General features: G+C 45.6%; 1 protein-coding gene across 3 annotated transcripts in view; it reads left to right on the forward strand.

Moving 5' to 3' along the window:
• The window catches only part of LOC100994485 (CD99 molecule (Xg blood group)), a 51876-nt gene extending 40456 nt beyond the window's left edge, over positions 1 to 11420 (forward strand). The window contains exons 9-10 of one of the 3 annotated variants that reach the window (XM_003814383.6): positions 8325 to 8381; positions 10890 to 11420. In XM_003814383.6, the coding sequence (XP_003814431.1) occupies positions 8325 to 8381; positions 10890 to 10915 (83 nt within the window). In that variant the 3' untranslated portion in view covers positions 10916 to 11420. Of the gene's footprint in view, positions 1 to 3456; positions 5722 to 8324; positions 8382 to 10889 lie in introns of those variants that run through there. The other 2 variants (XM_057301074.2, XM_057301075.2) reach the window with 2 other exon arrangements.
• Positions 11421 to 12262: the final 842 nt, after the last annotated feature.

The following is a 12262-nucleotide window of genomic DNA, read 5'->3' on the forward strand; positions in this document are numbered from 1 at the left end:
CAAATATGTCCTGGCGAGGTGGCCGACACCTGTAATCCCAGTGCTTTGGGAGTCCAAGGAAAGAGGATTGCTTGAGCCCAGGAGTTCAAGATCAGCCTGGGCAACATAGTGAAACCTCATCTCTACAAAAAATGTAAAAAATTAGCTGGGCGTGCTTGCGCCTGCCTGTGGTCCCAACTACTCTGGAGGCTGAGGTGTGAGGATTGCTTGAGCCCAGGAATTGGAGGCTGCAGTAAGCCATGATTGCACCACTGCACTCCAGCCTGGATGACAGACAGAGACCCTGTCTCTAGATATAAAAATAAAAATACCTTTTTTTTTTTTTTTGAGACAGAGTCTCACTCTGTCACCCAGGCTGGAGTGCAATGGCGTGATCTCGGCTCACTGCAGCCTCTGCCTCCCGGGTTCAAGCGACTCTCCTGCCTCAGCCTCCCGAGCAGCTGGGACTACAGGCGCGTGCCACCACGTCCAGCTAATTTTTCATATTTTTAGTAGAGACGGAGTTTTGCCGTGTTAGCCAGGATGGTCTTGATCTCCTGACCTCGTGATCCACCTGCCTTGGCCTCCCAAAGTGCTAGAATTACAGGCATGAGCCACCGTGCCCGGCCCCCAAAATAATTTTTTTAAAAAAAGCATCCTTTCTGAAGAATTGGCTCAGGGGAGTCCAAGATTCACTTTATACTAATGAGATGCTAGGCTAATTTTCTTCTAATATTTTCTATAAGTCTCTTATTCTGATGCCAAATTAACAGAAGGTCCAACTTTCAATTCCTGGTTTGCTTTCTAGTTATCCGGGGATTGATTTTCTTGGCCTTTTGTAAATGCACAAAGCAAAGGGGCAAAAAGAAAATAAAGCATAACAAAGAGAAGCAAGAGATGGTGAAACCCCGTCTCTACTAAAAATACAAGAATTAGCTGTGCGTGATGGTGGGCACCTGTAATATCCCAGCTACTTGGGAGGCTGAGGCAGGGAATTGCTTGAACCCGGGAGGCAGAGGTTGCAGTGAGCCAAGATTGTGCCACCGCACTCCAGCCTGGACAACAGAGTGAGACTCTGTCTCAAAAAAAAAAAAAAAAAAGAGAAAGAAAACAAAAACAAGGCACTCTTCTATAAATACCAAGACCCTACCTCAAAAGAGGACCTTTCCAACTGCATCCACTCACAGCTTGGTTTTTATACGTGAATTATAAAATGAGTTTTTTATCTCAGTGACATGGTTTTGTTAGTAGACATGGAATTGCGATGTTGGATCGAGTTATCCGGAAGACGAAAGATGTCAGAGCCCTCAGCCTCTGGGGCAGGATTTTGCTTTATGGGTTCGATTTCCGCGATGGTGATTTTGAGATCTGGCAACCCCATAGGTTCATGGGGAGCTTGGAGATTTCATAAGAAGGATGTGAGTATAGCATGCCCTGGTCCTTCAAGAAACCATGGGCCAGGCGCGGTGGCTTACGCCTGTAATCCCAGCACTTTGGGAGGCCAAGGCGGGTGGATCACCTGAGGTCAGGAGTTTGAGACCAGCCTGGCCAACATGGTGAAACCCTGGCTCTACTAAAAATACAAAAATTAGCCAGGCATGGTGGTGCACACATGTAATTCCAGGTACTCGGGAGGCTGAGGCAGGAGAATCGCTTGAACCCAGGAGGCAGAGTTGCAGTGAGCCGAGATCGAGCCACTGCACTCCAGCCTGGGGACAAGAGCGAGACTTTGTCTCAAAAAAGAAAAGAAAAGAAAAACCATGCCCAGTTTTGGGGATACTGTTATTCTACCAGACAGGCTCATTTTCCGGGACTGTGTCATTGCATTGAAATCTGTGGTGTTTGTTAAATTTGTATTAAAATGAGTCCCAGGCGAGTGAGTAGACATCGGTGAGTCTTCGGCATCTTTCCAACAAGGAGATGCCTTTATCAAATCTTGTGACTTGATATGGATTGACTGAGAAGCTTTGCAGTGTTATATTTGGGGGTTCACGGATTAGAAACTCCTTGTGGAATCGGATGGCTCTGTCTGTTATAGGTTGGTGCAAAAGTAACTGCGGTTTATGCCATTAAAAGTAATAGCAACATAGCAAGACCTCGTGTCTACAAAAAACGTAAAAAAAAAAAAAAAAATTAGCTGAGTGTGGTGGCTCCCAGCTAATTTTTTACCTTTTTTTGTAGAGACAGAGTCTTGCTGTGTTGCCATTACTTTTAATGGCAAAAACCACAATTACTTTTGCACCAGCCTCCCTTCCTCCCTTCCTACAGATTTGAGTTGGTGGTGCTTGGGCTTCTCCTGGTTTTTGTCCATGTGATACGAAGGGGCCTGTTTAAGCCGCTTCTCTCATGCACTCGGGGTCTGTGACTTCGCATCTGGGTGTGTTGGCTTCCCGGAGGACCTGGCTCAGACCACTAACCGCACGGAGCCTGACCGCTTCCCACAGAGCCCAGCTTCCGTGGCTGGCAAGGGGTGTTCAGGATGCTGTCCTTTGGCTGTGCTGGCTGGTCCTACTGCTCTGTTTACCAGGGTCCTGGGCTCACAGTGGGTTTCTTGAGGCTTTGGCAAGATGGGCGATTGGCTCTCCCTGTCTCCTTCTTTCTCTTTCTTCTTCTCTGCCTTTCTTCCTTCCCTCCTCCTTTCTTTCCCCCTCCCTCCTTCTTTTCTCTCTTCCTTCCCTGCTTTTCTCTTTCTTCCTTTGCCCTCAGTTCTCCCTCTCTCTTTTCATTCTTTCTTGAACTCTCCCTCTTTGTTCCTCCCTCCCTTCTTCTTTTCCTCCTTTTTTCCTTTTTCTCTCTTCCTTTTCTCTATCTCTTCCTTTCTTCCTTCTCTTTTCTTCTTATGTACCTTTCTTTTTTCTCTCTTCTTTCCTTCCTTCCTTTCTTTCCATCCCTCCCTCCTTCTTTCCTTTTTCCTGCCTCCATCCCTTCCTCCTTTCCTTCCTTCCTTTCTTTTTTTCTCTCTATTCTTCTCTCTTCATCCATCTCTCCTTTTCTTACATGCCTCTTTTCTTCCTTCCTTGTTTCTTCTCTCCCTCCTTCCCTTCTTTCCTTCCTTCCTTCCCTTCCTCCCTCCCTCATTTCCTTCCTCCCTGCTTCACTTCTTCCGCCCTCCCTTCCTCCATACCTCCCTGCTTCCTTTTTTCCAACCTCCTTCCCTCCTCGTTCCTTCCCTCTCTTTCTGCCTTCCTCCCTTCCTCCCTCCCTTTCTCCCATCCCTTCTTCCTTCTTCCCTCCTGCTCTCCCTGTTCCCTGCCTCCCTCCCTGCCTTCCTCTGTCTCTCCCTTCCTCCACTCCTTAATTTTGGTTTCCACTTCCCACTCTCACACTTTGAGCCTCTATCCCATTACTTCCTTGCTCAGAGCAGCTCTTTCTAACACCTCCCTGCTTCTGGGAGCCCCAGCGCTCAGCAAAAGCAGACCTAGCACCAGTTTACTTTTTTTATTATTATTTTTTATCTTTCTCAACCTTCCATTTCAGATGGCTGAAGACCTGGGGGTGAGCAGAGAACCCAGCGCAGGCCTGCGGAGCGTCCTGACCGTAATCGTTTTATCTGCTAAGACATAGCCTTAAAGCAAACCCTTCCATCTGCCGCTCCCCTCGCCCTGCTGGCAAATTCCCACCACGATGGGATTCTCAATCACATGGCGGATTCTCTGCCTTCAGTTCCATATGCTTTTGCCTTTCTTGATGCACAGAAGCTCATTATAGCAAATCATATTTCTGCATAAGAGCTTCAGAAAATGAAGAGAAATGCAGACATTTTCTTTTAAACAAGAATCTAACAGAAACGGGGCAGTGACTTCCATGTTTTCATGAGTTTTGTCCCTAAGTCCATCCCTGCCAAGGGAACAAACTGGGGCCCAGGGTGGCCACCCTCTTCCCTGCAGTGTCCTAGGTTAAGCTCACTCACGTCCTAAGGATTTGACCTTCCAGGTCATGCATGGATTTTTCAATCTTCAACGTTTTTGGCCCTTGACTTGCATTTCTCACTGCACTTCCTATGAAGCGGTTCTTAACTCTTTCTGTGATCAGTGTTCCAAACAGGTACACATCTTGGTTCCTAGAAAAACAAAATTCATATGTTGAGGAATCACCTAAACATCTCCTGATCTTCACACTGTAAGGCGTGTTGGGAATTGGTGGGTGGTCAGGTCCCTATTCACACATTTGAGCACGGAGCCTCTGCGGCCGTCTTCCTTGGATTCTCTCATATCCCTGAAAAACACAAATTGTACCTGGATTTTCCTTCTGTTTCCAAAGTCCACCAACTTGTTCTTCAATGTAATTGATTTTAACTTTTTTTCTTTCTTTTACTTTTCTTATTTTTTTCTTTCTTTTCATTTTTTTCTTATTTCTTTTCCTTCTATTTATTTTACTTTTCTTATTTGTTATATGTTATTTCTTTTTCTTTTCTTACTTTTCTTCTTTTTTCATTTTTCTTTTTTTTTCTTTTTTGAATTGGAGTCTCACTCTGTTGCCCAGGCTGGAGTGCAGTGGTGCAATCTTGGCTCACTGCAGCCTCCACCTCCTGGGTTCAAGCGATTCTCCTGCCTCAGCCTCCCGAGTAGCTGGGACTACAGGCACACACCACCACACCCAGCTAATTTTTGTATTTTTAGTAGAGACGGGGTTTCTCCATGTTGGCCAGGCTGATCTCGAACTTCTGACCTCAGGTGATCTGCCTGCCTCAACCTTCCAAAGTGCTGGGATTACAGGTGTGAGCCACTGTGCCTGGCCCTTTTTCTTTTTTCTTTTTTTTTTTTTCTCTTATTTCTTTTTTCTTATTTGTTTTCCTTTTTGCTTTTTCTTTTTATCTTATTTCTTTTACTTATTTTTCTTTTTTTACTTTTATTTCTTCTCCATTTTTCCTCATTGTTTTCCTCTTATTTCTTTGACTTTTCTGATTTCTTTTTTTTCTTATTTTCCTTTTTTTTCATATTCCTTTTAATTTTTTCTTCTTTTACTTTTCTTATTTGCCCTCTTGTGGAAATGAGGCACAGCCTCCCTTATGGTTGAGCCATAGTTCTAGCTGAGCACGGATGGTTTGATCCTCCTGTGTTGGGGCACTGTATGGTGTGAGGGCACAAAACCTTGACCCACATGGGTCTGGTCACCTTCTCACAGAGGTCACCTTTACAGCCCCCCAACTCTTTGAAGGATGTGTCCCAAGGTGTCTCAAGTCTGATGCAATGAAAGCTGCCCCCCATTGACCACAGGACTGAGTCCAGAATGTCCTGCGTGTTTCCCAGAGTGTCTGTCCTAACACCGCTTAAAGATTAGCCACTGCTAGACAGTGATCCTCAGGTATATGGTCTCAGGATTGGCCCCAAGTACATGGTGTGTGTGTGTGTATAAATATATCTTCACAAAGCATAGGGACCCATTAAAGCCATACTGCTTTGCTGAATGGTTCTAATAGCTACAGATGATTTCTAGCCTGAAAGAAAAGCACCACGAATTGTTTGAAGTTGACTTGTTGAAGTTGACTTGTCACATGTGGCATGCTTGGTCTAAGTTTTGACAGGAAGGGTACGTGGGTAGGGGTGTACGGAGCACCTCATGAGACCAGTTCTCCTCCTGAGAGGTCCGTGATATTGGAACTGTTGCCCCAGATGGACTTTGCCCTTGTGAGACTTTATACTTTTCAATGGACTTTTTCCCTCTTTAAAACTCGCCAGCTTTTATGTAGTGTTTTATAAAATTACAGGAATAAAAAGAATATCTTTTATGCTTTTTAACCAATGAGGGGAGAGGGAGAAATTATTTGTCCTCTGAAATGAACGCAGGTTTTCAATTTCTAGCCAGGACAGTTTGCTGCAAAATGCACCCGTGTTGACAACTTGTGACTGGCAGAACAAATGACATTTGTGGTGAACATTTTCGAATCATTTTGAATGTTCTTCTCTTCGGGGGGTTTTCCTCTCTTTTTCTTAAATCAAAGAATTTGGCCCTTTATGTGGGAGTCATTTAGTGGTTAGGGAGAACAGTTGAAACTGTGGAGTTCACGTAGCATAAACTGGCGAGGCTGTCTCTGCTGCTGTCGTTAAAAGTTACGCTGCTGGCTTGGCACGGTGGTTCACACCTGTAATCCCAGCATTTTGGGAGGCCGAGGTGGGCAGATCACGAAGTCAGGAGATCGAGACCATCCTGGCTAACATGGTGAAACCCCGTCTCTACTAAAAATACAAAAAATTAGCTGGGCATGGTGGCGGGCGCCTGTAGTCCCAGCTACTCGGGAGGCTGAGGCAGGAGAATGGCGTGAACCCTGGAGGCGGAGGTTGCAGTGAGCCGAGATCGCGCCACTGCGTTCCAGCCTGGGCGACAGAGCAAGACTCTGTCTCAAAAAAAAAAAAAAAAAAAAAAGAAGAAAAGTTACGCTGCTGCACCATACAAATGTGTTCCTTTATGAAGGCATTTGAACCACAGATGGGGCCGTTTTACAAATAGCACGGTCTTTGTGAGGGGGAAACGCATGGCCACAGATTCGATGAGCTTCTGCTGCTTCCCTTTGTGTTGAAAACGTGGGTGTTCCTTCACACCAACACTGGAAATAAATAAATACCTATTGATCTGTGCATCTCTTATGCGTTTCCAATTCTGTTGGCTTATGCTGTGGCTCAGAAAAGAAGCGACACCGACAACATTTGGGGACTTGACCCTGTTTGCATTGCGGCATGTTTGAAACATTTTTTAATGGAAATTTGGGAATAGAGGGCCGGGCGTGGTGGCTCAGGCCTGTAATCCCAGTACTCTGAGAGGCCGAGGTGGGCGGATCACAAGGTCAGGAGATCAAGACCATCCTGGCTAACACGGTGGAACCCCATCTCTACTAAAAATACAAAAAATTAGCCAGGCGTGGTGGTGCATGCCTGAAATCCCAGCTACTCAGGAGGCTGAGGCAGGAGAATGGCTTGAACCCGGGAAGGTGGAGGTTGCAGTGAGCTGAGATCGTGTCACTGCACGCCAGCCTGGGCGACAGAGTGAGACTCTGTCTCAAAGAAATAATAATAATAAATAAATAAATAAATAAATAAATAAATAAATTTGGGAATGGAAACAAGACTGGGAAAAAATGCTGGAGGAGGAAGAAAACCGGGTACACAAGACGCCTTGGCTGTCTTGTCCTTTGATGGCTGGGGAAGCTCTTAGTGCTCGGAGTCCTCACTCACCTCTCTGCATTCTGAGGGAGGTAGAAGAGGGGACAGGACAGCCAATTCAACCTGAGAAGGATGATCGGTGGAGGTGGGTAAAGGAAGAAAGTCCCCTTTCCCTAGGTACTGAAAAGATGCTAATCTGCTGAGATTCTCTGCATTTATTTTTATTTATTTTAATTTTTATTTTGAGACAGTCTCGCTCTGTCACCCGCGCTGGAGTGCAGTGCCACGATCTCAGCTCACTGCAATCTCCACCTCTTGGGTTCAAATGATTCTCCTGCCTCAGCCTCCCGAGTAGCCGGGACTACAGGTGCACGCCACCACGCCCAGCTAATTTTTGTATTTTTAATAGAGACGGGGTTTCACCATGTTGGCCAGGATGGGCTCGATCTCTTGACCTCGTGATCCACCCACCTGGGCCTCCCAAAGTGGTGGGATTACAGGTGTGAGCCACCATGCCCAGCCTCTGCATTTATTTTTATTTATTTATTTTTATTTTTATTTTGAGACAGTCTTGCCCTGTCACCCAGGCTGGAGTGCAGTAGTGTGATCTCAGCTCACTGCAACCTCCACCTCCTGGGTTCAAACGATCCTCCTGCCTCAGCCTCCCGAGTAGCTGGGAGTATAGGTGCACGCCACCACGCCCAGCTAAGTTTTGTATTTTTTAGTAGAGACGGGGTTTCACCATGTTGGCCAGGCTGGTCTTGAACTCCTGACCTCGAGTGATCCACCTGCCTCAGCCTCCCAAAGTGCTGGGATTACAGGCGTGAGTCACCACGCCCAGCCGTCTGCATTTGTTTGATGAGTTTGGGGGCAGTTATAAATAAGAATCTTATTTTCATAGATACACGTACTTTTTTTTTTTTTTATAGAAAGAGCTTCCATGTGCGTGTTCCTCAGTGTTTAGGGAGAAGAAAGCAACCCTTAAAATAGAGGAAAATGAAGCTGCTTGGATTACCCTGTTGAAGTTCATCTCTGCCTGTGCCATGCATGAAAAAATACTGGCAAAGTCTTCACTTACATGAGTGTTAGACTCCATGTTCCCAGTGGGTCTCGGGGTTCAGAACTGAGTGCTCTCATCCAAGCAATAGGAGCGTCGACCTCAGGAAAGCCCAGGTGTTTTGTGTGTATTTTGAGGAGTGGGTTATCTGTTGCACTGAGCCTCTCTGTGTGTTTTCTTCTTCTTTTCAGCAGAACAAGGGGAGGTGGACATGGAGAGCCACCGGAATGCCAACGCAGAGCCAGCTGGTAAGAAGGACGGGGAACGGTGGCTTGCACACGTGGCCAGTGTTCCCATTTTATCTTCTCCATCCTCTCCCATCTTGCTGTCCTGCTCACATTCTCAAATTTGGTTGCATGGCTTTGAATGTCTTCCTTTATGTCTCGTTGCTTTGGAGGGATACTTTCAAAAGACAATGGATGTGTAAACTTCCTAGGGCCTGGGCCTTCAGAGAAGACCTATATGTGCCTAAGTCTCTGTTTAACAAAATATTAAGGAAGTTTTCCCAGGAGTTCGAGACCAGCCTGGCCAACATGGTGAAACCCTGTGTCTACTAAAAATACAAAATTAGCTGAGTGTGGTGGTCGGCGCCTGTAATCCCAGCTACCTGGGAAGCTGAGGCAAGAGAACTGCTTGAACCTGGGAGGTAGAGGTTGCAGTGAGCCGAGATCGTGCCATTGCACTCCAGCCTGGGCGACACAGTGAGACATGTTTCAAAAAAAAAAAAAGTTCCAAGTGGCACACGATTGGTGCGTCGCTGGGAAGTCCACAGCTGGCTGGTGTGCACTGGGAATTAAAAGTCCATCTCCTGAAATATAACTCCTTAAGTTTTGCTGTCAACTTTTTTTTTGTTGTTAGAGATAGGGTCTCACTCTGTCGCCCAGGCTGGAGTGCAGTGGCACGATCATAACTTACTGCAGCCTCGATCTCCTGGGCTCAAGGGATCCTCCCACCTCAGCCTCCTGATTAGCTGGAACCACAGGCGTGCACCACCATGTCCGGCTGATTTGTTTTTTTTTTTTGTAGAGACAAGGTCTCACTAGGTTGCCCAGACAGGGTCTCACTATGTTGCCCATCCTGAGCTCAAGCAACCCTCCGACCTCAGCTTCCCAGAGTGCTGGGGTTCTAGGCGTGAACTACCGCACCCAGCCTGCTATCACCTTCTAAAAATCCTCTCAACCAGGTGGAAAATGTGGTTAAGAAGAGACTTTAATTCGTGAGAAACTTCTCGGGGTAAAAGGCAGGCATTTTGCCATCAGAACCACTTTTGAAAATGGCAAGAAAAAAATGTGTGTGTGTATATGTGCGTGTATTTTTTTCTTTTGTTTGTGCATACAATGGAACCTTCTCATTTGCCTGAGAGAGGCAGTGCTTATTTTTAATAGCAGCTGTCAAATTGAGAGGGATTTTTAATGAAATGATTTAAAGTATTTTAATTTTTTTTCTTTTTGAGATGGAGTGTCTCTCTGTCACCCAGGCTGGAATGCAGTGGTGCGACCTCTGCTCACTGCAACCCCTGCCTCCCAGTGTCAAGTGATTCTCCTTCCTCAGCCTTCTGAGTAGCTGAGACCACAGGCACCCGCCATCATGCCCCACTAATTTTCTTTCTATTTTTACTGGAGACGGGGCTTTCGCCATGTTGGCCAGAGTGGTCTCGAACTCCTGACCTCAAGTGATCTGCCCACCTTGGCCTCCCAAAGTGCTAGGATTACAGGCATGAGCCACCGTGCCTGGCATTCCATTTTAAAGATAGAGACTTCTAGAAAGTTAGTGTCTCGCCAGACGCGGTGGCTAATGCCTGTAGTCCCAGCACTTTGGGAGGCTGAGGTGGGCGGATCACCTGAGGTTGGGAGTTCGAGACCAGCCTGACCAACATGGAGAAACCACGTCTCTACTAAAAATTAAAAAATAAAAAATAAAAAATTAGCCAGGCATCATGGCGCATGCCTGTAATTCCAGCTACTCGGAAGGCTGAGGCAGGAGAATCGCTTGAACCCGGGAGGCGGAGGTTGTGGTGAGCCAAGATCGTGCCATTGCACTCCAGCCTGGGCAACAAGAGCAAAACTCTGTCTCAAAAATAATAATAATAATAAAAGAAAGTTAGTGTCTTGTTGACTGCTCTTTCGAGTCAGGGAAAGATGTTTAGAACAAGCTATATCTTAAAGAGAAAAGGAAGATTCCTTCTGCCCACTGCAATGAAGTTGTCTGGCTTCATTAGCCAGTACATTGGTATATATGTGTGGAGCCCTCGTTACTTGAAGGGCGTGGCATTCCAGTGTTTTCTGCCACCATTGTTCTTAATTCCTTCTTCCAAATCCCAGCTTCTCCCTCCAAAATAGTTTTAAGACTGACATGCAGAATAAAGTTTCCAAAACTTAAATGAATGGACCAGAAAATCTCAGCCCAGCATCATTGCAAATCAATAGAAACTGCACACTCTCATTTAGAAGATTTATTCTTCCATTTGGTAAGTTATAGGCATTTGTTAGTGTCTCTGTGACGTCGTTAGTGGAAATTGCCTTCTGCTGTTTTCCTTCTGCTTTTTCTGCAGCATCCATTTTTTTTTATGAATGGCATCATTCAATGAAATTGATTGAATTGATTGAGATTTAGGGTTTTGCTTTTTCGTGATGAGTTTTGGGCCCATTTTTCTTATGCAGAAATAAAACCACTGGCTCCTGAAAGTTGTAGGAACTGGGTCCACGTGAGTGCTCAGGGAACTGGGAATGACTTTCTTTTGTCTCTGTCTCCCACAGTTCAGCGTACTCTTTTAGAGAAATAGAAGATTGTCGGCAGAAACAGCCCAGGCGTTGGCAGCAGGGTTAGAACAGCTGCCTGAGGCTCTTCCCTGAAGGACACCTGCCTGAGAGCAGAGATGGAGACCTTCTGTTCACGGCGGATTCTTCGTTTTAATCTTGCGATGTGCTTTGCTTGTTGCTGGGCGGATGATGTTTACTAACGATGAATTTTACATCCAAAGGGGGATAGGCACTTGGACCCCCATTCTCCAAGGCCCGGGGGGGCGGTTTCCCATGGGATGTGAAAGGCTGGCCATTATGAAGTCCCTGTAACTCAAATGTCAACCCCACCGAGGCACCCCCCCGTCCCCCAGAATCTTGGCTGTTTACAAATCACGTGTCCATTGAGCGCGTCTGAAACCCCTGGTAGCCCTGACTTTTTTTTAATTAAAATAAGGTAAGCCCTTCAATTTGTTTCTTCAATATTTCTTTCATTTGTAGGGATATTTCTTTTTCATATCAGACTAATAAAAAGAAATTAGAAACCAAGTACTTTTTTTTTTACTTAAATATTTTGCCGTGGGTGGATGTTAAAGAAGGCCGTGGTAATTTACAGGATGCGTTCCAAGTTCTCTTCTTCTGGGGCTTTAAGGCAGATTTCCAGCCTAAATGGTAGCTCTTTATTTCCAAAATGTCCTTGTTGGGCTCTTTTCCTTTCCCGTGTCCTGCCACATCGGGATGGGTACTCTTCTGCACCCAGATACTCCCAGCCAGATACTCTCCTCCATCCAGATACTCTGTTTCCAGATACTCTCCCTGCAGCTAGGTATCCCCTTGAGTCCAGATGCTGCCTGCTTCCAGATACTCCTCTGTATCCAGATACTCCTCTAAATCCAGGTACTCCCTACATCCAGATACTGTACTTCCTAAGATGTACAAGATGTACCGCATTTTCCCAACACTGAAGACTTGACCACAGCTTAAGTGGGTTGGTTAAATACATTATGGCCCAGATTGCAATGGATCTTCTGCCTTGTTAAAAAGAATGAATGAGTCAAGGGTCTTTTTGTTTACTGACACTGCCTAGCATGTATTGAAGCTCAGTAAACACTTGCAGAATAAATCACAGAAAAGCCTCTCTCCTTGAGAAGTTAAGAGATTGGCTCTGATACCAACAACTACCGTACTATTCCAAATACTATTATTTCAAAAATTTATAAAGTATTTTATTCTATGTTCTATTAGCCATTAAGTAACTTTTTTTTTTTTTTTTTTTTTTTTTTTTGAGACAGAGTCTTGCTCTGTCACCCAGGCTGGAGTGCAGTGGGGCGATCTTGGCTCACTGCAACCTCCGCCTCCTGGGTTCAAGTGATTCTCCTGCCTCAGCCTCC

This window comes from Pan paniscus, chromosome X (genome assembly GCF_029289425.2).
Source record: "Pan paniscus chromosome X, NHGRI_mPanPan1-v2.0_pri, whole genome shotgun sequence".
Taxonomy (NCBI): Eukaryota; Metazoa; Chordata; class Mammalia; order Primates; family Hominidae; genus Pan; species Pan paniscus.